This window comes from Thunnus albacares, chromosome 11 (genome assembly GCF_914725855.1).
Source record: "Thunnus albacares chromosome 11, fThuAlb1.1, whole genome shotgun sequence".
Lineage (NCBI taxonomy): Eukaryota > Metazoa > Chordata > Actinopteri > Scombriformes > Scombridae > Thunnus > Thunnus albacares.
This window is the reverse complement of record NC_058116.1, coordinates 27039402-27062409: the sequence shown is the minus strand read 5'-3', so window position 1 is coordinate 27062409 and position 23008 is coordinate 27039402. Positions and strand designations below refer to the sequence as shown.

General features: G+C 40.0%; 2 protein-coding genes across 3 annotated transcripts; one reads left to right on the top strand and one right to left on the bottom strand.

Annotated features, from left to right (window-relative positions):
* Positions 1-121: 121 nt before the first annotated feature.
* On the bottom strand, positions 122-15697 carry usp37 (ubiquitin specific peptidase 37). The gene is made up of 24 exons (XM_044366117.1): positions 15557-15697; positions 13489-13716; positions 10833-10983; positions 9590-9678; positions 9373-9488; positions 8932-9009; positions 8540-8628; positions 8168-8261; positions 7740-7895; positions 7217-7348; positions 6822-6945; positions 6345-6622; positions 6112-6229; positions 5895-5974; positions 5561-5725; positions 5399-5452; positions 4844-4991; positions 4536-4755; positions 3540-3706; positions 3044-3104; positions 2600-2715; positions 1992-2061; positions 824-962; positions 122-731 (listed from the first exon to the last, which is right to left on the bottom strand). The coding sequence occupies exons 2-24, from the start codon at positions 13660-13662 to the stop codon at positions 644-646; spliced, it is 2907 nt and encodes a 968-aa protein (XP_044222052.1). The 5' UTR covers positions 13663-13716; positions 15557-15697; the 3' UTR covers positions 122-643.
* On the top strand, positions 15306-21884 carry LOC122992348 (CCR4-NOT transcription complex subunit 9-like). Of its 2 annotated transcripts, none has more exons than XM_044366120.1 (8): positions 15306-15419; positions 17266-17451; positions 17573-17688; positions 18482-18591; positions 18699-18808; positions 19148-19246; positions 19370-19461; positions 20983-21884. In XM_044366120.1, exons 1-8 carry the CDS (start codon positions 15414-15416, stop codon positions 21149-21151), a joined length of 888 nt encoding a protein of 295 aa, XP_044222055.1. In that variant the 5' UTR covers positions 15306-15413; the 3' UTR covers positions 21152-21884. The 2 variants fall into 2 exon arrangements, with proteins under 2 accessions (XP_044222055.1, XP_044222054.1); XM_044366119.1 differs by lacking the exon at positions 15306-15419 and adding an exon at positions 15783-16166.
* The last annotated feature ends 1124 nt before the right edge of the window (positions 21885-23008 follow it).

The window sequence follows — 23008 nt, the reverse complement described above, 5'->3', positions numbered from 1 at the left end:
TGGGAAAAACAATCCACACACTCTTGACAGGAAAGCTGATCTGAATCGGCCAGTTTGTGCCAGAACAAAAATATTGCACCAAATGTACCCGCTAAATACAACAACCCTCTAAACTCTATAATAGCTTATAATCCAACATAGAATATAGCTTTATTTAGTTTATATGGGGGGAAATAAAGGGTTTGCAAAACATACAATCCATGAAGCTCCAGTAGCATCTGGTGTTCGATAGTTGCTTTTTAAGTGAGTTTGTATGAATGGCGTTGCAGTTCAAAGAAGTGTACAAAGAAACAAAGAAGAAAAAAAAACAAAACTTTACAGTTGTTTGATAAAATCATAGCAAAGAAAAAAAAAAACTCCAGCCCCCAAAAACATGAAGGCAAAATTTGATCCACTGAACATTTTAACTGCATTTCTGGCATCTTAAAGAGTCTCGACAGTTGTGCACCTGTGTGTCGGTGTGTTTTTTTACAGGTTTGCTGATTTCTCCTGTCGTTTAGTGATTTGCAGAAGAAAAAGAAGTGCCTGAAGACGACCGAAAAAGGACGGCAATCAGTAGTACTCGAGGTTGTTCAGAGGAGAGCTCCCATCTACCGAGGTTCAGCTGTTAAACGTGTGCGCGAGTGTCTGTAGATGTAGGAGCTCAGAGGGGCTGCAGGACGTTCCTTCCCACCTCTGAAGTGCTGCTGGCTCCGGCTCTCTCCATCTCAGACAGCTGCTCAAACACATCCCTGAGGACACACAAAGATAAGAGCATTGTACGGATGTCTCGTGTAATCTCTTTCACCCCCCCCCCCCCAATCATGTTATTCCGCCGACTAACTTGTGCATGTAGAAGAAGATGTATCCGCTGCGGTCGCGGTCTCGCTGGACGGCGGCTTCCTGCGTGCGTGACACGTCCAGGTCGTTGTAGGTCAGCCACGACTGCTTCTTCATGTCGTACACGTCGCTGATGTAATGGCCTGGAGTAGGAGGGGGAAAATAAGGTTAGCCAGCGGACGGTCAAGTCAGGACAGACGGCAGTGTGCCATGGTATTAGGTGATTTCACTGGCTGTGATCTATTCTGCCCTACTTGTGTGCCAAATGTGTAGCGGCAAGCCTGAGGAGACCAGCTTAAACAGTGCAGGTGGCAGGGATTGTTCACAATCTATCAGCTGAGTTGTGTACCTTAAGATGTGCTCCTTATTGAGGAAACGTTGTGCAATGGTTCACAAGGAACAAGTAAATATCAGGTCAGGCAATATGCAACATAACATGCTGAGTATGATGCTATAAATAACCATTGAAATCAATTCTATATAATAATTCGGATTCTGATGTGCAAAATGATGTGAAAGATGTTGTTGTTTACAAAAGATCTGGTTGAGTCAGCATGAAGTCTTTAGTTATCGAGGCCCGATTTACACCCAATATTAACATGTGATCTGCATCCAGATACGTTATTTATATAAGGACATCTGATCTACGAGCCTTTGCATTTACATCTGGTATCAGTGGGTGCTTGTTATCATGATACTACCCTCATTGTGATCTGATCTCGTTATGCAAATCAGCCAGACGGAGCTGGTGAGTCTCAGGTGGAGGGAAGCGATGATGTGAATGAGTTGTTCATGTTCTGTGAGGGAGGACTTGTACGTGTAGCTGTTGTTAGCTTATTTAAACCAGCGGGAAGAGTTCAGTGACCTTTCAACTTTCTGGGAGGGGTTTTTCTTTCTTTGAAATGTGGTCATGCTGCACAGACTGAGATCCAATCACAATGCGTTTCTCCTCATCCAGATCACACAGATCACATGTTAATATCAGGTGTAATTTGGGGTCAAAAGGCCGCACCCTCTCAGTCCTCTATGTGACATGATTGGAGGAGCTTGTACTGGACATTTAAGGTGTTTTTGAGTTACTCCTGTTTAGTAATGAACATAAATGTTGGCAGAGAGTTAATCTACACAACAGACAAAAGCACAAACACACACAAACACACAGTAGTGCTCACCAGAGGAGGAGCTGCTCCCGATGTGACTGACGACACTGATGAGTCTGAAAGAGTTGGCCAAGTCTCCGCTCTGTGGATTAGAGGGTTCATTAGCAGGTTACTACGACTGAGAGCAGCGTATCCACAATAGTAGTTGACTACCAACAAACAGCTGCGACTGCAAGTATCCTGGAGATGTTCAACCAGTTTACTGTGGCTGCTGCTTGCTTTGAACGGGCGGAGCAGGAGCAGCAATTTCAGTTAGTTTTAATGTATAATTAAAAGAACTTTAAGTGTTTATTTAATGTATGATTCTAATACCTAATGGACTTGGGTTGTGCTGCAAAAATAGTCTGATTTACTTTAAATTAAGCTTTTATCCACAATCTCATAAGCTGTAAAATATGCTCAAATATAAGGAAGATACTGTAAGTTATTAATACAGTAAGAAAAGTTAATTTCATGTAAAGGTAAAAGAAGGATTTTTACTCCAGTATGTTGGTAGTATATTAAGTGTTGCATTTTAATTGATTGTGGGAACAGAATTTGACACTTACTTCTCAAATACACCGGTCTGCTTATTGAAATAACAAGACAGAAGTGTTGTGTGACAGCGGGATGTTAAGTACCTCGGCGTTCCTCTTCAGATTCTCGGCTTCTGCTTCAGTGTACTCCATGTCCAGAACGTCTTCGTTGCCAGAATCGTCATCTGAGCACAACAGCTCAGGCAGGGAATTATTAAACTCTGTTGGGTGAGAAGGAGATTTTGTTATTGATCTAGTGTTTTCACAGCACTGAGTCTGATTTAACATCCAACTGAGATAACTGTCTTATATAAGGTTTGGTTTTACACTGCGGCTGTCGCTTGTAGAAGAAGAAAAAGGAAAACACATTGACAATCTTAACAGATTCTTTAGGCTGAACAGCCAGTAGAAATGTCTTCTTCACTGACTGCAGCCACCATCATCATCACTTTAACACACTCAAACAGCCACCAGCTCAACGACAGCCAAACAAGTGTCTGCGAGTTTCAACAGCCAGCGACCCGACATGTAAACAGTCTTGGTTCGTACCTTGCAAGCTGAGCTCTGTGGCTCTCTTCAGGTCATCATCTTCTCTCATCTCTTGGGCTTCCTATATAAAGGTGGAGCAGGAACACGGTATTATATCACTTAAATATAGTGTGGGAAATTTCAACTTTGCATTTTCACCTTTTCAGGTCATGTCTCTTGGTTACTTAATGTCTGCTTGATCACTAAGTACATGCTGCAGTGTGGTCTATGATATCTGAAAGCTTATTAAGTTAATAGTTCACTACTAAACTGTAACATCTGCTCGGACTGGAAGATCAACATGACTGTTAACTAAACTATGTGTATAGTTTCATACAGGTCAGTGTTTCACATAACAGTACAGTAAACAATCTGAGACACACAAGAAATAAAAATAATGAAAGTACACTGTTGCACGACACAAATAGTATTTTGTATTTGATGCAGGTTTCATGGCTTTATAGTGTTACAGTATAACAGGGAAGCTCTACAGACGCCATCTGGCCTTGGACCTTACATGCTCCTGGAGGCTCTGGGCCAGAGCTTGCTGCAACTCCTGCTCCTCCCTCTCTTGATCCAGACTGTACTGCTGGACCCAGTCCAGCTCCCCCTGCTGCTGCACGCCCTCCGGAGTCTGGTTCTCCTTGTTCTCATCCATGGTCAAGTCCAGAGAATCCAGCACATCTACACCAGACCAACACACACACACACAATATGTAGCGATTCACTAGTGAGGTTATCTCCACTTAAACACTTGATTTACGGTAGAGAACGACACAGTGCGTGAGGGATATTTATATTTCACCAATTTCAATTTCGTGTGAATGCAGAAAGCTCGACAAGTCAGCGCATCTTTCTGTGCTACTTTTACACAATTAATCTCCTGTTCTGTCTTTAAAACTCAAAGCCTGAAATAAAAATAGACTCTTCTCTGTAGAAACCCTGTCTGCTGAATTCAGGGTTTCTGCACTGTTCACCACATTAAATTCAAGACTTTTGAAGACTGCTGAGGTCGGAAAAGAATGATGGGAAACCAGTAGGAACAATTACAACTTTACAATAATCTATTAAGTGCATGAATTCATTGATAATTCACAGTTTTGTTAGTATTTCCCAGCTATATATAACATTTCCTAGTAATATAATAAGTCAATTGAAGTGACCTGGACCCAGCTAAGAGTCAGAAAGTTGATAATTGGATTAAACAATGACACAATAATTAATTTAAGTTTTTACTAAAATTGACATTTGCCCATTTTGAGTCAATGAGCTACTGTAGCCGGCAGCAGAGACAGTGTTTGCTGCAGGTCTGATGCTGCTCAGTGAAACTCCACAATAAAAGGTTAAACATCTTCCTGCAGCACAATCCACTGTCACTGATGTTACAGTCTACAGCTGGAAAGAAAAAACATTCCAGACCAATGTAAATGAAATTTAAGACTGTTAAATACAGTATAAATTCAGTTGTTCAGAGTTTAAGACCTGCAGATATCAATCTTTCCTAACTGCATACCTGCAGGCTGTTTGCTGTCTGTGTCCAGCAGCTCTGTGTGATAGGCCAGGTCGTGGGCATCAGTGTCCCCAAAGCCTGTGTCTGGGCTGCTGGTTGGCTCGTCCTCCATGGGAGGTGCAGCAGAGAGCCCGGCCTCTTGACGGCTCATCTCCAGCACGGCTGCTAGCATTTCATCGTCGTTTATACCGCTGAAGTCTGCTGAATCCATCGCTGCTCCCCGCTGAAAACACACAAAAAAAAAACGGTGTGAAGCAACATAGATGGAAAAAAAGGGGGGTTGAATCACAGGCTGGTCAGTAAACACACACCTCTTCCGGTCGGTCGTCGTCGTCAGGCAGACAGCTGCTGAATCGTCGCTTGCGGCTCACGTTCACCTTTCTGTTAGGCTCCTCTTCACAGTCAGAGTCCACGAGGATGGAGGTGCAGCTGGAGTTGGCCACCTTCCCTCCAACCCTCCTACACATACATTTAAGAGTTCAATGATTGAAAGTCTGAGAATACTGTATTTAAAGGACCAGTCTGTAGGATTTAGTGGCATCTAGTGGTGAGTAGGGCTGGGCAATATGATATATAGGTCATTTCATATCCTGATATTGATACCTATCCCGATATAGAACATTTTATTTCAGTGAATAAATAGTTGGTCTGTGCCAACATTTCGTAGTCTTGCTATGTGTGACATTATACATATATTTCATTAAAGATGCTGAATGCAGAACAGGTTGTAGCACATCTGGAGCAGCTGGGAGTTCACAGCTTTGCCTTAAGAAAACCTTAGTTGTGCCTAATGTGAATACGATTATTAATTTATTTGTCTGTTTGACATCATAATGTGAAAGTCTTGCAGAATCAGCAGGACTTACCGGAGAGGTCCTGAGGAGGAGTTGACCGACTGCGACGTTTTGAGTGTTCTGGACCTTTGAGAGCAACAAAGCATCTCATTAAAATCCTTTCGTATAAAGATTTTTAAAAAACCTATAAGATGATTACACACTTTTTGTTTTAAAGTGTTTAGGATGTCTTACATGGAGGCTTGGGAACTCCAGCCGAGACTGATGGGGGGCCGTGTGGATTCGGTGCAGTGGGACAGCAGGGTCAGGTAGCGGGGGATCACCACCTGCTGGCCCAGCTTACTGTTCAGAGACAGCTGGGCATTAAAGCTGTACCGTTTCAGATGTAGGATGAGCACTCTGAAGGGAGGAAAAGATGCATCATTGTTTACTGTCTGTGTTGTGATTCTAGCAGCTACGGTACTTAAACTCTGTCTGAAATGAAGCGCAGCTCTGCTCAACTGTAAAATATGTGTCATTTCTAGTGTTTTACTACAAGTGTGATAACTTGAGTAGTCTGTGTAGATACCTGGGTAGTTTGCTGAATTTATGTGTAACGGTCGCTGTTTTCCCATTGCACTTTTCACACGAGTACTCAATCTCCTCCATCTACAAGAGAAAAAGAAGAGTCTTCTGTCATTAAATGTTCAATGTTTCATGTAGGGATCGTTCTTAAAAAGGAGTATAAAGTGTCGATAGATTATCTTTCCATTGAAACTGATCAGAAGGTAAAACAAGAGACTCACCCTAAAAAAGAGATCCAGAGAATCCTGGATAGAGCGAAGTGGGAGGGTTTTCTTTCTGCGCGGTAGGTCGATGGACAAGTCGTTGAACTGCTCTCGCTTCGTCACCAACTCGCCACAGCTGCAACACAACATGAGGGTGATCACAGTTTTTCCATCTTCTCCGGGGCGTCTTAACAGTTTACATTACAGAGAAGAGAAATTCATGATGATCAAGTGGGGGAAACGGGCCTCACCCTTTGCAGGTGATGGTGTGCTGCACTTCAAATTCCATGTTGACCGCCACGGGGCAGGTGTAGATGCGGGAGGTGTCCGCCTCGTCGCCGGGCTCCGCCTTGGCTGCCGAGGACGGCGTCGTCGTTGGCGTCGTCTCGTGGCCGTTCTCACACACCGTGGAGGAAGAAGATGAGGAGGAGGAGGAGGAGGCTGCGGCTTCGTTCGTGCAGCTTTTGTTCATTTTCTCCACGTCGTCCTTCAGCTGGTCCAGACACTGACTCAGGAACTCATGAGCATCCTGATAAACACGGAGACATGCAGGGATTTAATTAAACACAATGAATATATGAGGACATTTGAATTTAAGGTGACTTTAAGGTGTATTTTCCAGGTTAAGTGTGTGGACTAATCTCTACATAAAAAGATCTGAGGTACTTTATTCTAGTACTTGTAGACCAGAGCTGCTCTGAACTGTTGATAGTAGAGAGAAATCTTACATTCTGCATGTTTCCAGAGAAACGCTCAGCTGTGGAGGAGATGGCACTCTTCACTTTCCTCAAGAGGTCCTTTTTTGTCTCTGGACAGCCCACGTCCTTCTTAGCCATGAGGTGAGCAAAACGCCTGGAAGGAGTGATGATACCATGCAGGAAAAAAAAATGAAAGCAGGTTTTGAAAAAAAAGGGGTCAGCTAGCAAAGCACATGAACAAATAATTCTCACTACATTACGTTCATTTGAGTTATTTTTAGAGCATGTTTCTTGCATGACATCCTGTTGACTGTTTCACTCTATGTGGGCATTTCATTTCACACTTTAACAATCTGTAGACGTGCTGAACAACACCGTCTCTCCCTACAATCTGCCCCTGATGCTGATTGAGCTGAACGCAGTACCTGAGCAATGCATTGATGGGCACCTTCTTCCATGAGATGCCCTGCTTCAGCATGTCATTGGAGAACGAGGGGAGGCTGAAGAGAGACTGCAGGATGGCGTTCATGTAGCAAGTGTTGCCCAGGTTGGAAAATCTGTGATGTACAAGTTGGAAGAATTAAACATTGGATGGCATCACAAAAAATCTAATAAAAACAGAAGAACGTCTACGTGACGGGTTAAATTTCTCACTAGAGTGCACCAAAAACATCTTTTCTTCTAAATAAATAGTTTTGAAGAGTTGCAGAGACTTAGTTTTCATAATGTTACAATTGTTTAAATGTCATTTTCCAACCAAGTAAATGTAAATTCAGTAAACCACAACTGCAAAGCTGACTTTTGGAGACAGATTTTGTCAGGACAAGTGGCATCAACAACATCTTTTCCCCATTTTTTTTTGGCATGTCAGCTGGTTTTACAACTTTCAAAACATATACAATCCACTCTCTCTACACATATAACAGATCCCATCTGGCATGTTCTTACCCTTGCAGTGGAGGCTGAGCCTGGGCCAGAGTGGAGGGCCTCTGTTTGTTCCAACCACCGTAGTCCAGAGAGGGGCGAACCTTCTTGAAAGGAGTGGAGTGATTGGGCAGCATGAGGCTTCTCTTGGCTGTGCTGGTCTGTGATGTACTGGATGGCCTGAGGGGATTTTTAGTAAAGATATTATAACTGTCAATCCATGTCATAACAGCCATTCAATTCTTTAACTTGGACATTCAATTCAAGGCCGATTACAATTTCTCAATCTGATTTTGGAAACTGTATAGTCATCAAATAAACATGGACAATAAAGTGACACTATTCTCCTACTTTTCTATAAAATTGCTACCAGATGTTTCACTGCTCATGTATCAAATGGAAAAGTAGCCCCGGCGTGTTAGTACTTCTAGCTGACCACTAAAGAAACTGACCTGTCCAGAAAAGAGTGGCTCTGGCTGTAGTCTTTAGTCACAGATCGGCTGCCGTAGAATGACGTCGGCTGAAGGGGAGTTGAACCCAGTGGAGCTGAGGGAAAGGGTTAAAAAGTGTGATGAGACAGAACATGAAATATGTAGGTTAATTTTTCTATATAAACTCATCTCTCAAAACTTGCTTCTGTAAATCTCCAGAGATTATGCAGATAAAGTCAACATGTAAAATGAATTTTACTGCTTCTGGTAAAACTGAGTCAACGTAGCACCACAAGAAGAATTTGTTAAGATGCCGGTATGACAGCTGAGGACATAAGCAGTGTTACCGTATACAGATGGTGTTGCTGCTGAGCTGTGAATGTAGAGGTTTACCTGAGCTCCTGTTCTCCTCTGTTTGCTTCAGCTTATCTTTGCAGCTCAGTAGAAACTTCCTGGATGGGTCTGAAGTGGCCTTGTTGTTGCTAAGAAAATGTACATATGTATTTTTAAATGTTATCTGACTGTGGAAAAGGCACCTGAAATTAATTTATTAGGACAAAAAAACTCATCTGCACATTGATTTATGATCTAGATGTTCCTCTTTGCCACTGACAGCAATTACACATGTATATGTAGATATACGGTTCGACTTACACTACGAGATATTAGCATTCTGGCAGAAGAAAAACACATGATTGTGATAAAAGGCAGCATAAGTCAGGTCATTCTATGTGTATCCAGCATCACTACAGTTCAGTCTGAGCAGCGGGGCGTGTTGCTTTTACCTCGAGGAGTCATTTTCCTTGGGGTAGTCCTCAGTCAGGTCACTTTCAGAGTTCAGGAGTCTCTTTCTCTTCTCGCTCCTGAAAAACAGTAACGCGGAACAGTTCATGCCACGAGCCTGAAGTGACAATTCCAGTGTGAACTGTTTCATTTAGGAATAAAATTATCAACAAGAGGTCCGTTGTTCTTGTCAGTGAAAAGAAAAACAACAACACTTGTTCTACTTAACCTGAAAAGCACACTAACACAGTACTTTTAATAGAAAGAGAAAGAACGCTTCAGGTGTCTCATCAAACTCTGCATTCCAGTTATATACAAAATTTATGGATACACAGTGAAATTAACCGTTATTACCAAGCGTTATAACCTCAAGATATAGTTAAAATGATCTGTTCGCATGACATTAAGTCGCATAGCAACAGCAAAATGAATTTCCTTCATACCTGTTCTCAGAGAGTCCAGTGCGAGTGGGAGTGGACGCCGCTCTGCTCGGGCTGCCCAGAGGCTTCCGCGGTATCGTGTCCTCTCGGCCTTCCACGCTCTGCCGCCTCGGTGTTGTCTGGAAGACGTTAGGAGTCCGGACGTTTAAATCAAATGTAACCTCAACGCTTCTCTCTACATTTAAATGTTTAAAAACGTGGTTTTTGAGTCGTTGCTCACCTGTCTCTCTCCTGAAGGATTGCTCTCGTTTTTCACCGAGCGGTTGCCAAGAACACTGAAGTTCGCGCTTCCGTGGGATGATTTTAAAACTGATAAATTAAGAAGGAATAAAAGAAATCAGTACAAAGTATGTGGATGAAAAGATTCTTTGGACGATTCAGTCTGTAATTATGACAAAATAGTTAAGTATTTTGCTTTTAACACAGGTACTTATGTTCATTTCATTACAAAAACTAGTTTATTCTTTTGTGTTTTATATTCAATTGGACATCTTTATTGAAGAGAAGTCAGGAACTATAAATAGCTGCATCTTTGAGCAACATCTTAATATTTTTTGACACAGTTGAGCAATGGTTTGATTGAATCATCAACCAACAATGTGTCACGAATTATGTGCAGGATATTATGTTTTTTAAACCAAATAATTACTGTCAGTTATTTGTGCCTTGAAGCGGAGACGTGCTGTCTCCAAAACACAAAACGGGTCCTGTGGGATACTGTTGGGACACGAGTATTACATAATTATGGGAAAACTCAGCCTCAGGAATAGACAGAGTCAGGAGGAAACGGCCTGAGAGACGTTTTTCAAGGCTGTAGTTGTTGTAGCTTGATGTCAGGATTTATGATTAGCTTAAATTCAGAAGATCAGAGGCTTGTTATCACAAATTGGTGCCATATCCGGCCAAGAAAGGTTCAGTGCATTGATGACTATCATGTTGAGTATTAGTCACTTTAGTTTCTCTAAATAGAAAATCTGCTTCAGAGTATCAAGAGTACAAGGAGCAGGACAGAGTTGTAACATCAGAAAACAAAAGGTCAGGGAGGAAGAGGAGGAAATAAATCTGAACAAAATGAAATAATAAATAAGTGAAAATAAAAGAATATTGTGTGTTACCTTCTAATCTGGACATTCTTTATCTATGGCTCGGTTAAAATCCACTAAATAAAACAAATAGTCAACAGTGCTCAACATCAAAATATGTGGAGGTAGCTGTTGTCATTTGTTATGATTTTATGAAAAGTTATAACTGGATTCTATCAATGTTCATCCCACACAGGTACGTTACTGCCCCACAACTGTCAAAATCTGTATCAATTCAACATTAACTTGAGAAATACTGTAACTAAAAATAATGACTTCACGTTGGACAAACTTATCAACATCACAAATAACAATTTTGTTCCTTTCTGTCGTGCTGTGAAGCATCAACAAAGCTCTTAAAATAAGCGCAGGTGTAATTACTTGTTTTTGGCTGCTTCAGTTTTTCCAGGTATTCTTTAGTCTTCTGAACTAAAGTCGGGGTCATCTTATCCAGCGTGATGAGACTGTTGTCCTTCAGAGTCAGCATGATTCGGTTCGGGTTCTGGTTGATGGTCTTCACGTTCTGGTTGAGCTGAGGGCCAGAAAACAATTCGACGTAGTTTCATTAATTTCATTCTTATGTTTTTCTTATAAATAATAACAACTGCATTTATTAACCTGCTGGTGCTATGCTGACAATTAATTTGCTTGGATTTAAACTGTGAATTATTTTACCAATTTTTTTAACTGAATTTTTGGAATTTGAACTGAACGGTTTGTTGACGTAGCCTCCAGAGCTGGCGGACGTCTGTCAAGGGGCAGCTTCCTGAAGCTGTCCAATCAGAACACAGTGGCTCCTCAGGAGGCGGGACTTAAAGAAATAAAAGCTAAAGACGCCTGTTTCAGACAGAGGCTGAACTAAGGGGATGTAAATCCTGCAAAGTTATTCCATCAAAGCCCCAGATTAAAAATATAAACCTGGAAATGAGCATAATATGTCCCCTTAAAAAAAAAAAAAAGTTTACAGCTTGCCCCTTGAAGAGACTTGCAGCTGTCAAAATGCCCATCATCATGTAAACATGTCAAACCACTCCTGAACCTCCACTGTCCATGCATTTGCCTAGTATGATCTATCTACACACTCATATTCCTGCCAACACATGGTTAAATAAACATGTTTCAATCCTTACACACGACCCCATACGTTCACTCAATAGCGAGAATGAACCTACAACTCATTCAGATGGTCTAAATTTCTACTGTAGTTTAATGACAGGCAGCGAGTTATTTACTTCATAGGAGTTACAGTGAGACAACCAACAGAGCAGTACTCCTGACTGATGTTACAACAGGAGATGGACAGATGTTCTGATACTCTTGTTTACCTTGAATTGAGCCTTTTTCCACAGCAGACAGTTTGACTTGTCATAGCAGGAAAAGCACAGGTGTTACTAATAACATTAACGAGTCAACATGAACAATACCAGGACCCTGAAACCGAAGCGGCTAAATGGAATTAAACCAACATTGATTTTATTATGTACACATGTGCTTTTCCTGGTGTGTCAAGCAATGACTTTGGGTTATGAGAGGAAGACATTTGCATATTAGTGGAGTTTTTTGCTACTACCATTTACACTGAGGAAGCTGTCTTTTAAAAAAATGTGCCCTGTTGAGTTTTTTTTAACCCCCTGTGGCACTGTGGAACAATATTTTGATGAGCAGGTCTGTTTTGTTTGTATGTCATGCTCTACATACACGCACATGTGGAAGTGGAAGAACCTTTAATATTTCTAGATGTATAAGGCCACTGCAGGTAATATGGATGACGCATGACTGATTTATACAATATTGGAGTTTTCAAAATTTTACGTTAATGTTTTGAAGGCCACCTTTCAAGTCTATTGCTCCTTACGACTGCTGAGCAAGTTATAGTTACGATTTGGGCACCACAACTGATGTAAACAAGATGGTCTGAGTCGGTCTCTGCCAGTTTCCGTTAACAGTCGAGAGATAAAATCATACAGTTTGTGGTGTTTAACGCTTCTTATTATTTATCTTCAGATCCAGTCAACTACCAGTCATTCTCATTCATTTCGTTTCGAACACGGTTTGTTTTTAGGGCTGAAATAAGGAACATGTGTGAGAATAACAAACAACAAGGCGACAGGAAAACACAGAGATATTTCGTTTAAAATCCTGTTTTTCTGGTTTCACTGCAGTACCCTCATCCCCCCCCCCCCCCCCCCCCCCCCCCCCCATTTTCTGTACAAATTGCAGCATACATTAGCAAAACAAACCAAATTTTGATCAATGTCATAGATTTTGTTTTCTGTTTTGGTACAATGACTGGCTTTTCTCGTGGGATTTTGAGGGTTGCCTAACAATGCCTTTCTACTCGTAAATTACCTGACATTGAGTGTGTTGTCCTCTGTTTTTACTCAGTTGTTCAATATATACTTCTTTCTGGCTGTCAGAAAAAATCCAGTATGTTGTATATCACGTGAAATAAGTTTATTTACACCATATCAGTCTCAGACCATCATCCGGTAAAATTCACAACTTATTATTCATATCTGTTGAGACCAAAAACAAATTAAAAAGATATAAATCGATGCATGTTGAAGGAAATAGTTCTAATGTCAAGTGTCTGGTCTCCGTTGTGTGTTCCTGACTTAGATTTTGTCGTACATTCCTGTACATTTCATGGTACTGGTGCAGCAAATTCCATGGAAACCCCCTGAAATGAAGTTTTTACTGAGTAATGGCAGAGTTAAGGGACAGGCACAGAATACGGTGGTCAGTTATTGCTTATTTACAAGCTAGACATTGCTTTGTTGGGCGAATAGCATACATCGTCAATCAGCCACCGTATCGCTTGCTTTCCCTGAGGCCTCTCATATTTAGATAATGAAGGGAGAAACACCAAAGACTGCTCTGATCAAGTTTCCACAGATGAAACAGATGTTGTTGTGACAGGTGTTTTCTCTAAATATTACAATGGAAATTGTACAAAGATACTCTTTCAGAATGCAAAGCAATTGGTAGGTGCACACATTAAATCAAATAAGTCCAAACCAAACAAACTGAACAATACCTGGAAAGTTTTAGGAGCTCCACCACTGTTGAATCTTAGACAGAGGTTGACTTTGTTGTCCTTCTCCAGAATCTCAAACGTTCCTTCTTTCCATCTGGTGTTACCTAAGTCCATGCTGGTAAAGCGGATCTTAACAGTGCCACCACTGGAGACTTTGGGCACTACGGTTGCCATGGCTTAATATCCAGTTGGTCACTTTGGAGGCTCGGACTTGTGACCAAACAAATCCTAAACAAGAGGGAAATTAAATCAACTGTCAGACAGCAACGTCTAGTGTAAAAAGAGTGAATGATTAATTGTTTGCTTTGACTAAATCAATGCCTCCGAATATCACTGCACAGCTTTGCTCCATTATAATTAATATATTCAATGTACTTGTCATTACTGTCATTGCTCTGTAGACAGCTAACATTAGAGTAAGTTAATAAACTCAATGATGTTGATTTTAAAGAAATCCGTAGACAGGACAGAAAAATATTTCTTCAGTGTAAAGATGAGGTGGAAGCAAACTGTTTTTGATTTCTATGTGAGAGATATGCTTTTGTATATTATCTTTTTTCAGAGCCTCTTTTTGTCAGTAGCTTTATACTCAAGCCACTATATATGCAGGTTGACTCCTCTCGTTTCCGTGTTGGGTTGGGTTGGGGGTGGGAATGCAGAGTTTGAGTTGGTTTCACATAAAATGTATCATTATAAGTCATCAGTTGTATGACTGATGCTGTAATGTGAAATAAAAACTGCAAGTCTTTAAAAAAAAGAAAGAAATCCATAGCACTAACAGCTGATGTTACACAGCTTATTGAGCTAAAATCCTTAACGGTAACCAGGCTACTCCAAACCATTTCAAAGTCGCATTTAATTTTTGCACTAGTCACCGTTTCTTGGTCTATGACAGACTCCATATTTCCTTTTTTACAGTCAATATTTCATTTCAAGTTTTATATCCCATGTCAACGCTATCGTTATTCCATTCTGTAAATAAATGTAAAATGTTTCATTCAATTTTAGCACTACTTTATTTAATTATTATCATTACCTTACTGTTATTATATTATTGGCCAATAAACAGACTGATTCTGATTAACGTTACTCAGCTATTGCCCACTATAATAATAATTCTACTTCTTTTTAATCATAAATCATTATATATTATGTTTATACTCACTGCACAATGGATAATAACTATTTTTAAATCTATCTCACTGCTCATTTTGTTTTATACTACGTATATAAATACTGCACAATGTATAACATTATAGCCTTTTCTATTTTACTATTGTCGTGTGTGATGTGTGCTGGACAGTGATGTTATGACACTTGAATTTCCATCGGCATTAACAACGTATTTCTTATTCTTAATAAAAACGAATTACAGGAATTAAAGCAAGAAAAGATTTGTGAGTCTGTAAAGTTGTCCGGGAGGAAATGTGTACAATATAATGAATTAAGTATTATATGAATTTAAAACTGCTTTACACCTGAAATCAGACATGGTGCCTAAGAACTCTAACCCCTGCAATTAACCTGAGCAACTCAATTAAGGTAGCCCACGTTGTGCATCGCTTTACAACTAAGCTCCTTGTTGAAAGTCACAACAAACTCCCAAAGTCGACCAAAAGCAACGTAGCTCAGCAGCTAAACAGCACAGACACGTTATTAACGTTACAACATCTGGATGATACACACTGAATGTTATACAAAGTGGGGAAACTCAAGCCGCTCATGTTAGCAGGCTAGCGATGCCATTAAAGAGCCAATATAGCCTGAGTTTGCATTAGCCATCATCAAACGGCAGCAAAGACGTGCGAAGGTGCGACTGGGCGCTACGTTACCGTTATTCTGGCAAGACAAACAGTCACATAGTTAAATGAGCAAAAGCGGCAGCAAAGTTACGAAGAGCTATCCAGGGTGACACTACAGCTGGGATGCAGGTAAATGTCGCTGAATGGATGGAGGAGGCCGACATTAGCAAAACGTCCGGCTAGCAGGCTAACGGGCTAATTTGCCTGATTGTAATTTGGTGATGAAAACAGTGCCACAGTTTGATTACACCGTCGCAGTTCTTTACCTGTCGATGACGTACGCTCGTCCCGACACTTTTAAATCACAGTATTGTCTTTGTAGGTCCTCCGAGGGCAGGAAAGTTTGTTTTGCCGGCATTCACCTGCTCCCAGTCCGTCTCTTGTTGACAGTGGACCCGCACACGACGCCTCGCAACACTGCGCGATGATGGCGGGAATGTGAAAATTTACAACGGAAATGAGAACCGAGATCTCGTAGAGTCTCATCTCGCGATATTTTACGTATTTGTTTCTAGGTTAGCTTGTTGCCCCCGAACAAAAACTCGCTACTGGATTATGTTATTGGATTAATAGCTTTCAGTTTTGTGCTCTTTACAAATGAGAATAATAACGTCTTTATTATCCATTTATCTTAGTGAAATGTTGTTGCTTGTAAAGGTGATGTAGGATACGTGCGTACTAGATTGTATTCGTCAAGACACTTAGCGTTAGCAGCCAGCTAACGCGGGCTAGCTGTCCGTATCGTGTTAGTTACACCAACTTTTGTTTCACTGCAGTCGCATTTAGTTTTTTTTTTTACTAAACCACACTTCAGTTGATACAGTTATTCTTTTAAACAACCACTAAGAGCTTCAGAGAATGCTGGCTACGGGTGCAGTAAGTATCTATTATCCGCGTACTGTACCAACCGTATTAAGTCCTTAAAGGAAAGGTTCGCAATTTTTGAAGTCTGTCTTAAGACTGGAGCACAAATGAACATTGAAACATATTTTTCTTGCCATAATCATTCCTCCCGTACTGACCATTATGCGCTTATAATGTAAGTGATATGGATCAAAATCCACAAGCGTCCTTGTGTTCAAAAATGTATTTAAAAATTTATATGAAGCTAATATGAAGTCTTGTTAGTGCCAAAGTCCCTCTATTTGTTACCATACTTCCACCGCAGCTCAACAGGGAAACACTGTCTGAGGAAACAGAAAGAGGGAATATGATGCTAAATAGACTGAAAATGTGGCAAATATCCACATGATATGACTAACTCAAACTGCTGAAGCCTCATATAAGATTCAGATCAACTTTTAAATGCATTTTTTTGCTCAAAATGACTGTGCAGACACACTGTGGATTTTGGCCTTTATCACTTATATTGAAAGCACATTTGAAGGGGATCTTTTAAAGCCAGTATGAACAGGACGAATGATTACAGCGAGGAAAACCTCTTTCAATGTTCATTTGGACACCTGACTGTTGTTTTAAGACAGTCAATCAACAGGAAATATTCTAGATATATTCTTTAGTCTTCAGCATCCATTTATTCATATTTACTGCTATTATATTTGATATATTTGGAAACTTTGGGATCTCCACTGAAACTTCAAGTTTTGTGGCTTTGATCAACATTTGGCTGGGCTGTGCTGGGCCACAGACTACTTAGATAATTCATATTTTGACTGTGACATAAGTAGGTGAACACATTATAATAATTACAGTGAGATCTCAGCAAGACTGCCAATTCATTCACAGTGATGCCCAGTTAAAGCTGTTCGCTGGTGTAAAAATCAGTCATTTTGAATACCTTGATGTAATTTATCTGATGTCATATTGTGGTTATGACTGTTTATGTTTCCTAAAATATGCATTTTATGTTATTATGATAAGCAAAACAATGCAAATAATGTCTTTCCTCATACTGTAATGTTCTCTCTCTCTCTCTTGATGAGTCATATGTTGATTGTTTTCCTTCATTTCACAGGCTGTAACTAATGTCACAGCCCTGGCCCAGGTAGACAGGGAGAAGATCTACCAATGGATCAACGAGTTGTCCAGCCCTGAGACCAGAGAAAATGCCTTGCTTGAATTAAGCAAGAAACGTGAGTCTGTGCCAGACCTGGCACCCATGCTCTGGCACTCCTGCGGCACCATCGCTGCCCTGTTGCAGGTACGACCCATGTCCCATCATCCCTAGCTGTAGCATATAGTATCTCTTCAGTGTGTTGTCTGACCTTGGTGAGAAGTTAAACTGATTTCTTTCCTCATATGATTCTTTCTTTGCTTTTTAGGAAATAGTGAACATCTATCCCTCTATAAACCCACCTACACTCACAGCTCACCAGTCTAACAGAGTCTGCAATGCGCTGGCACTTCTGCAGTGTGTCGCCTCACACCCAGAGACACGGTAATGATGAGTTCATTTTAACGGAGAACTGCAGTGGTTTCTGTAACTGACTTGTTTCGCACTGTCTTTAGAAGCTGCAACTATGTAACGCTCCTTCACGACGTTGCCTCTTAATCATAGTTTTTTCCATTACATCTGACATCATGTGCTCAGAACTTGTTGACATTTCAGCAAATATATTCAATAATCATTCAAAACACAGTCAAATATTCACTGGCAGTAAATGTCTGTGAGATGTGTTTGGAGTTTGGTATTCCATGTGACAAACAGCATATTGTGAAGCTATTTTGCATCTCCAGCTATATTTTAACTGGAGTTAAGTTGTTTTCTTTCACTTGTATGTTATTTAAAATCAGACATTTCACCTTATCAACACCTTTTTAAAGATATGTGTCTTTTTATTGACACAGTAACGTATTTTCTGGTCTTTATATTTGGCTCGTTTTGCTTTTACTAGTTTTATCTTGTTTTATTATTACAGGATTTTAAATTGCTGTTTGTCTTGTTGTTGTTGTTGTTGTGTGGACCCCAGGAAGACTAGCAACCACTTTGTGGAAGCTAACGGGGATGTGAATGAGGGGAAAAAGTAAATATGTCTCACGTCTCAGCATTGAGACTGTCATGAACTTAGTTGCTCGTAATGTCAACGTTGGCATTTAAACATTTTCTATTGTCTACCTGATCAGCAAATTCCATGAAGATATAAAAGTAACATCAGAGCTTACATTTGATATTTACTGTATAATGAAGGTCACATTGATTATAACGCTTTTATTTCTTTGCTCTTCACCAGGTCGGCCTTTCTCGCCGCTCACATCCCTCTTTTTCTTTACCCTTTTCTGCACACTGTGAGCAAAACACGGCCGTTTGAGTACCTGAGACTCACCAGCCTCGGAGTCATAGGTAACCTCTTCTACTTCTGTTTCTTGATTCGGGGTTATTTTTGACAAATTGTGTGTCTTCAGCATTCATCGTTCACACACTAAGCTGTCTTTTTGTATTTCCCGCAGGTGCGTTGGTCAAAACAGACGAGCAAGAAGTGATTAACTTCCTCCTCACCACTGAAATCATCCCGCTGTGTCTGCGTATTATGGAATCAGGGAGTGAACTCTCCAAGACGGTACTTAACTATGAGCAGCTGCTTTTCCAACTGTTGGTTTAATAGATAAAAACCTGTGATTACACCTGCTAGTGAGGAATCAAGTCCTGCCAGAACCTTTTGTCCTTCATCTGTTAGCTTTACTGTTTCCCTGCTCAGTTAGTTTCCTGTATTCTTTTAATACCAGATCTTTATACCAATAATTTCTTCCAACCTTCAAGGAGATTTATCACCACAATCAGTGCTGTAGTGCTACTCAAACTGTCTCCTTTTCATTACTCTGTTGTTATAGGATAAGAAATAATAGGTTTGTGACCTGAGGTAACATCTCATCATTCTTCATTTAATTTTGTTCGGCAGGTTGCTACCTTCATACTGCAGAAGATCCTGTTGGATGATACGGGGCTGGCTTATATTTGTCAGACATATGAACGTTTCTCTCACGTGGCCATGATCCTTGTAAGTGTCCCTTAAACATCTGATTGATTGAATCCACCTACCTGGTCTCTCTGCACTGCGTGACACTTGATTATAGGAGAAGATCTCCTGTCAGGATGTAATTGTTATCTTTTTATTTTGCAGGGGAAGATGGTGCTCCAGCTCTCTAAAGAACCATCAGCTCGTCTGCTGAAGCATGTTGTTCGCTGCTACCTTCGCCTCTCAGATAATCTCAGGTAGATCACCGTCGCACACATATACAGTATACGGTCGTTTATTTAAAGTTTGGCTTTTTATAGAGTGGTGATCAGTGTGAGATGGATTCCAGTCCCTAATGACCCTGAAGCTTCAGTACAAAAGCCCAGTCTAATAATAGCCCACACAAACAGCACGGGATTCTTATCAAAATAATGATATAAGAATAATTTGTCCTGCAACCAAGTGTCTACTTCCCAGAACCTTCCCTGCTGCACACGTACCCTGCACCTTACTGGTCTGACTACAAGACACAAAACTTCTAATGCAACTGTTGTTGTGGTTGCTGGAAATGATTTAGGATCTAAGTATTGCTGCCAAGGGAATGTTAATTTGAGGCCTGTCGATCAACTGAACAGAACTGAGGAACTTCATCATTACTTGCCACTAGGTGGTGCCATGACATCAAACATAGTGTGTGATGACTGTAAGTAAATGACTTGTCAGTCTGTGGGTTGTAGGAACTTAATGACTGACCACAAATTAAAACAATCAGAAAACTAATGAATTGTCTTTCTGATTATGAATAAGTAAAAAGTCCAAATATTGGTTATTACACACGTACAAATGTTCTTACTTGTGTCCCATCTAGCACATTATAGAATGAATTCTTTATGCTTTTTGTGGCTGATGGTAGGAGTAAGAATAATAATAGCCCATTACAATTACTTAACTATTACATAATCGTCATAATTGATAGCAGATCACATGATGTGACAGGGTTTTCTGCAGTGGAGGCTGCTAAACCTTCTGCTAACATCAGTAGAAATTATGACATTTTTATGAAATGTAAATGAATCTTCAGGGTAAACAGGAGAGACTCCATATCGCACATCAAAGGCAACATATTTAATGAGTGAGGCGATTGTTTAAACCAGCACACGAATCATGATATTGAGATGTGTCAGAATTCGGCTGAGCAGAGGATTGGTTGATTCATTAATCACATGGTACATTCGTGAGGAGGGAAATGATGACATGCATTTTAGCAAATAAAAGTTAGTTATGTGTCTGATTTGTGTTTTAATGTCAGCAGGTTCATGTTTGTTTCTATTTCTATCAGTGAGTCGGTAGTCAGAGGTATTTTAAAGGAGACCACAGCTCTGCTCCTCTGTTTGTGCCTCCAAAAGCTGTTTCAGGAACAAACAGAATACAGTGACTGGCTGAATAGATCCAAACACAAAACCACACCTTGTATGCTTTATTGAAGTTTACCAGTATAGTGTTTTAACCTCATAGTTAAGATATAGTCCATTACTGCTAGTATCCCTTTAAGCAATATCAATAATGCATGCCAGGAAATCACATTGCAGAAGAGAAGTTATGTTAGAAGTATAGATTGATCTTTGTTGTACTTTATCTAAAGAATAACCCTGTTCCCCAGTTTGTATGTAACATTAATGTGGGATTAAGTTTACCTCTCGCTGCTATTGAGACAACCAACGTGAAAAGTCAGGGACAAAAATAGTACATTAGTTTGTGACACGTGGTTTCTCTTTCAGAGCCAGAGAAGCCCTGCGTCAGTGTCTGCCAGACCAGCTGAAGGACAGCACCTTCGCTCAGGTGCTGAAGGACGACACCACCACCAAGCGCTGGCTGGCTCAGCTGGTCAAGAACCTGCAGGAGGGCCAGGTCACCGACGCTAGAGGCATCCCCCTGGCCCCGCAGTGACGGGGACGAAACGCGCGTTCGCAGCAGACACGAATGGACTCCCATCACTGTTTAGATTTTGTATTTTGCCAAATGTGGTGCTAAGACTGTCTGCACAGTGAAGGACTTGATAAATAGAAGAAAATATTTTTGCTTTTGGCTAAAAGGATTCATTTCCACCGTTTTTTTTTTTTTCCACGCTGGTTACATCACCTTTTGAACAACACTATCGACTGAAAACCTTTTTGTTTTTTAGAGCCTGATAGATAAGCTTTTTAAAGCCAATACTGATATATGAGAGTAATTTAAATCCAATAATTCTATATTGGCTGATATTACTTTAAAAATGTATTTTGTCAAGATCCCTCCAATTGAAAGAGTCGTCTATTTTACAGTTGAACAATAAACTTCACTATCAAAGATGAGAAAAAAAAAAGGTAGTTTTGAACAGTAAACATTGCTGAACATAATATGTCATAACTGTAAGTGAAATATTTTAAACTTGAATGAAGAAAAATGGCCAAATGTATAATTTACTACACTGTATATTCTCTCTGGATATGTGTGAACAGTATAGGTCAGTACTGATGTATCAATGATAAACCAGCCTTTCAAATCTTGGTCATCTCTGCTCTTCTTCCCGTTCTCGGGGTTATCACTGTAACTTTCTGTAACATTCCACTTCAAAAAGAAACTGTTTAATTTTTTTTTTTTTTTTTGCTTCTTGCGTTTCAAATAAGACTTTTTAATCTTGGATATGACTGGCTTGTGTCTCTTTTTGGACTGATCTATGCAACAGTTTAGTTTTTTTATGTTTCCCAGAGCTGGGTGGGGCTTGTTCAAGACTTTCCATAAATAAACTGGTTTCCACCTAACTGAGGATATTAATTGCTCCCTTGACACGTAGTAAGAGGAACTGCCTTCAGTCTTCTTCAGTGGAAAATCACATTGATTTTGAAGGACATATTTTTCTCCATGTCTTGTGGAGCCAGAAGCATAAAAAGTTATCTATTGTAGCTTTTTCAAAGTTTCCTGCAAGTGTTTTTTTTCTGGTAATAAAAAATATATTTCAAAATATTTTTCAGACAAAATACATATACCAATATTAGGCATCATTAAAACTTTGTATTTGGAGTTTCTGCTTCATGATGATAGATGATGGAGCCCTATGAGTAAAAAAGATAAGATTGCATCTATCTGTACCTGCTTATCCTGTCTAAGCTTGCTGGATGTTATCCCAACATGCATTGGGAAAGAGGATGGGTACATCCTGAACTAGTCGCCAGTCTGGGGTTGACAAATATATAGACAGACGACGGCCACTTACATTCACACCAGTGGGGAAATTTAAAGTCGCCAGTTAACCATAAACTGCATATCTTTGCTGGAGAAAACCTGTACAGGTGAGGAGAGAAACATGTGAACTCTGCACAGAAAGATCTCAGCTGGCTGGTGGATTTGAACCCAGGACCTCGCTAGATGAAACACCATCATGCTGCATAAGACTGCATGTATCTGAAATGTATTTTGACACATAGCAAATGAAATATAAGGATAGTAAGGTAATAAATACTTCAACTGTGTTATCTATATTATATTGTATACTGACACATGATTTGAGTTGGACTGCATCTAAAAGATACTTTCCATATTGATTCATCTGTCAAATATTTGCTTGATTACTCATTTAATCATCTAGTCTTTATAAAGTTAGAAAAATATTGATTCAAAATGATAAAACACAGAAAAGCAGCTCATGAGCAGTATTTTGATGATCTTGCCATCATCAGTGATGCTTTGTAAATAAGTAAAATATCCAATATTTCATTTTTTTAACTCATGGAAAACTTCAAACTAAACTTTTATTTTGCTAAATAT

Coding starts and splice junctions, on each gene's coding strand:
- LOC122992348 (XM_044366119.1), top strand. Junction 17,452..17,572: donor CCATCGCTGCCCTGTTGCAG/GTACGACCCATG, acceptor TTTGCTTTTTAG/GAAATAGTGAACATCTATCC. Junction 18,592..18,698: donor CACCAGCCTCGGAGTCATAG/GTAACCTCTTCT, acceptor TATTTCCCGCAG/GTGCGTTGGTCAAAACAGAC.
- usp37 (XM_044366117.1), bottom strand. CDS start 13,662: ATGGCAACCGTAGTGCCCAAAGTCTCCAGTGGTGGCACTGTTAAGATC. Junction 9,010..9,372: donor ACTGGACTCTCTGAGAACAG/GTATGAAGGAAA, acceptor ACTGTTTTTCAG/GAGCGAGAAGAGAAAGAGAC. Junction 8,629..8,931: donor AAGGAAAATGACTCCTCGAG/GTAAAAGCAACA, acceptor ACATTTTCTTAG/CAACAACAAGGCCACTTCAG.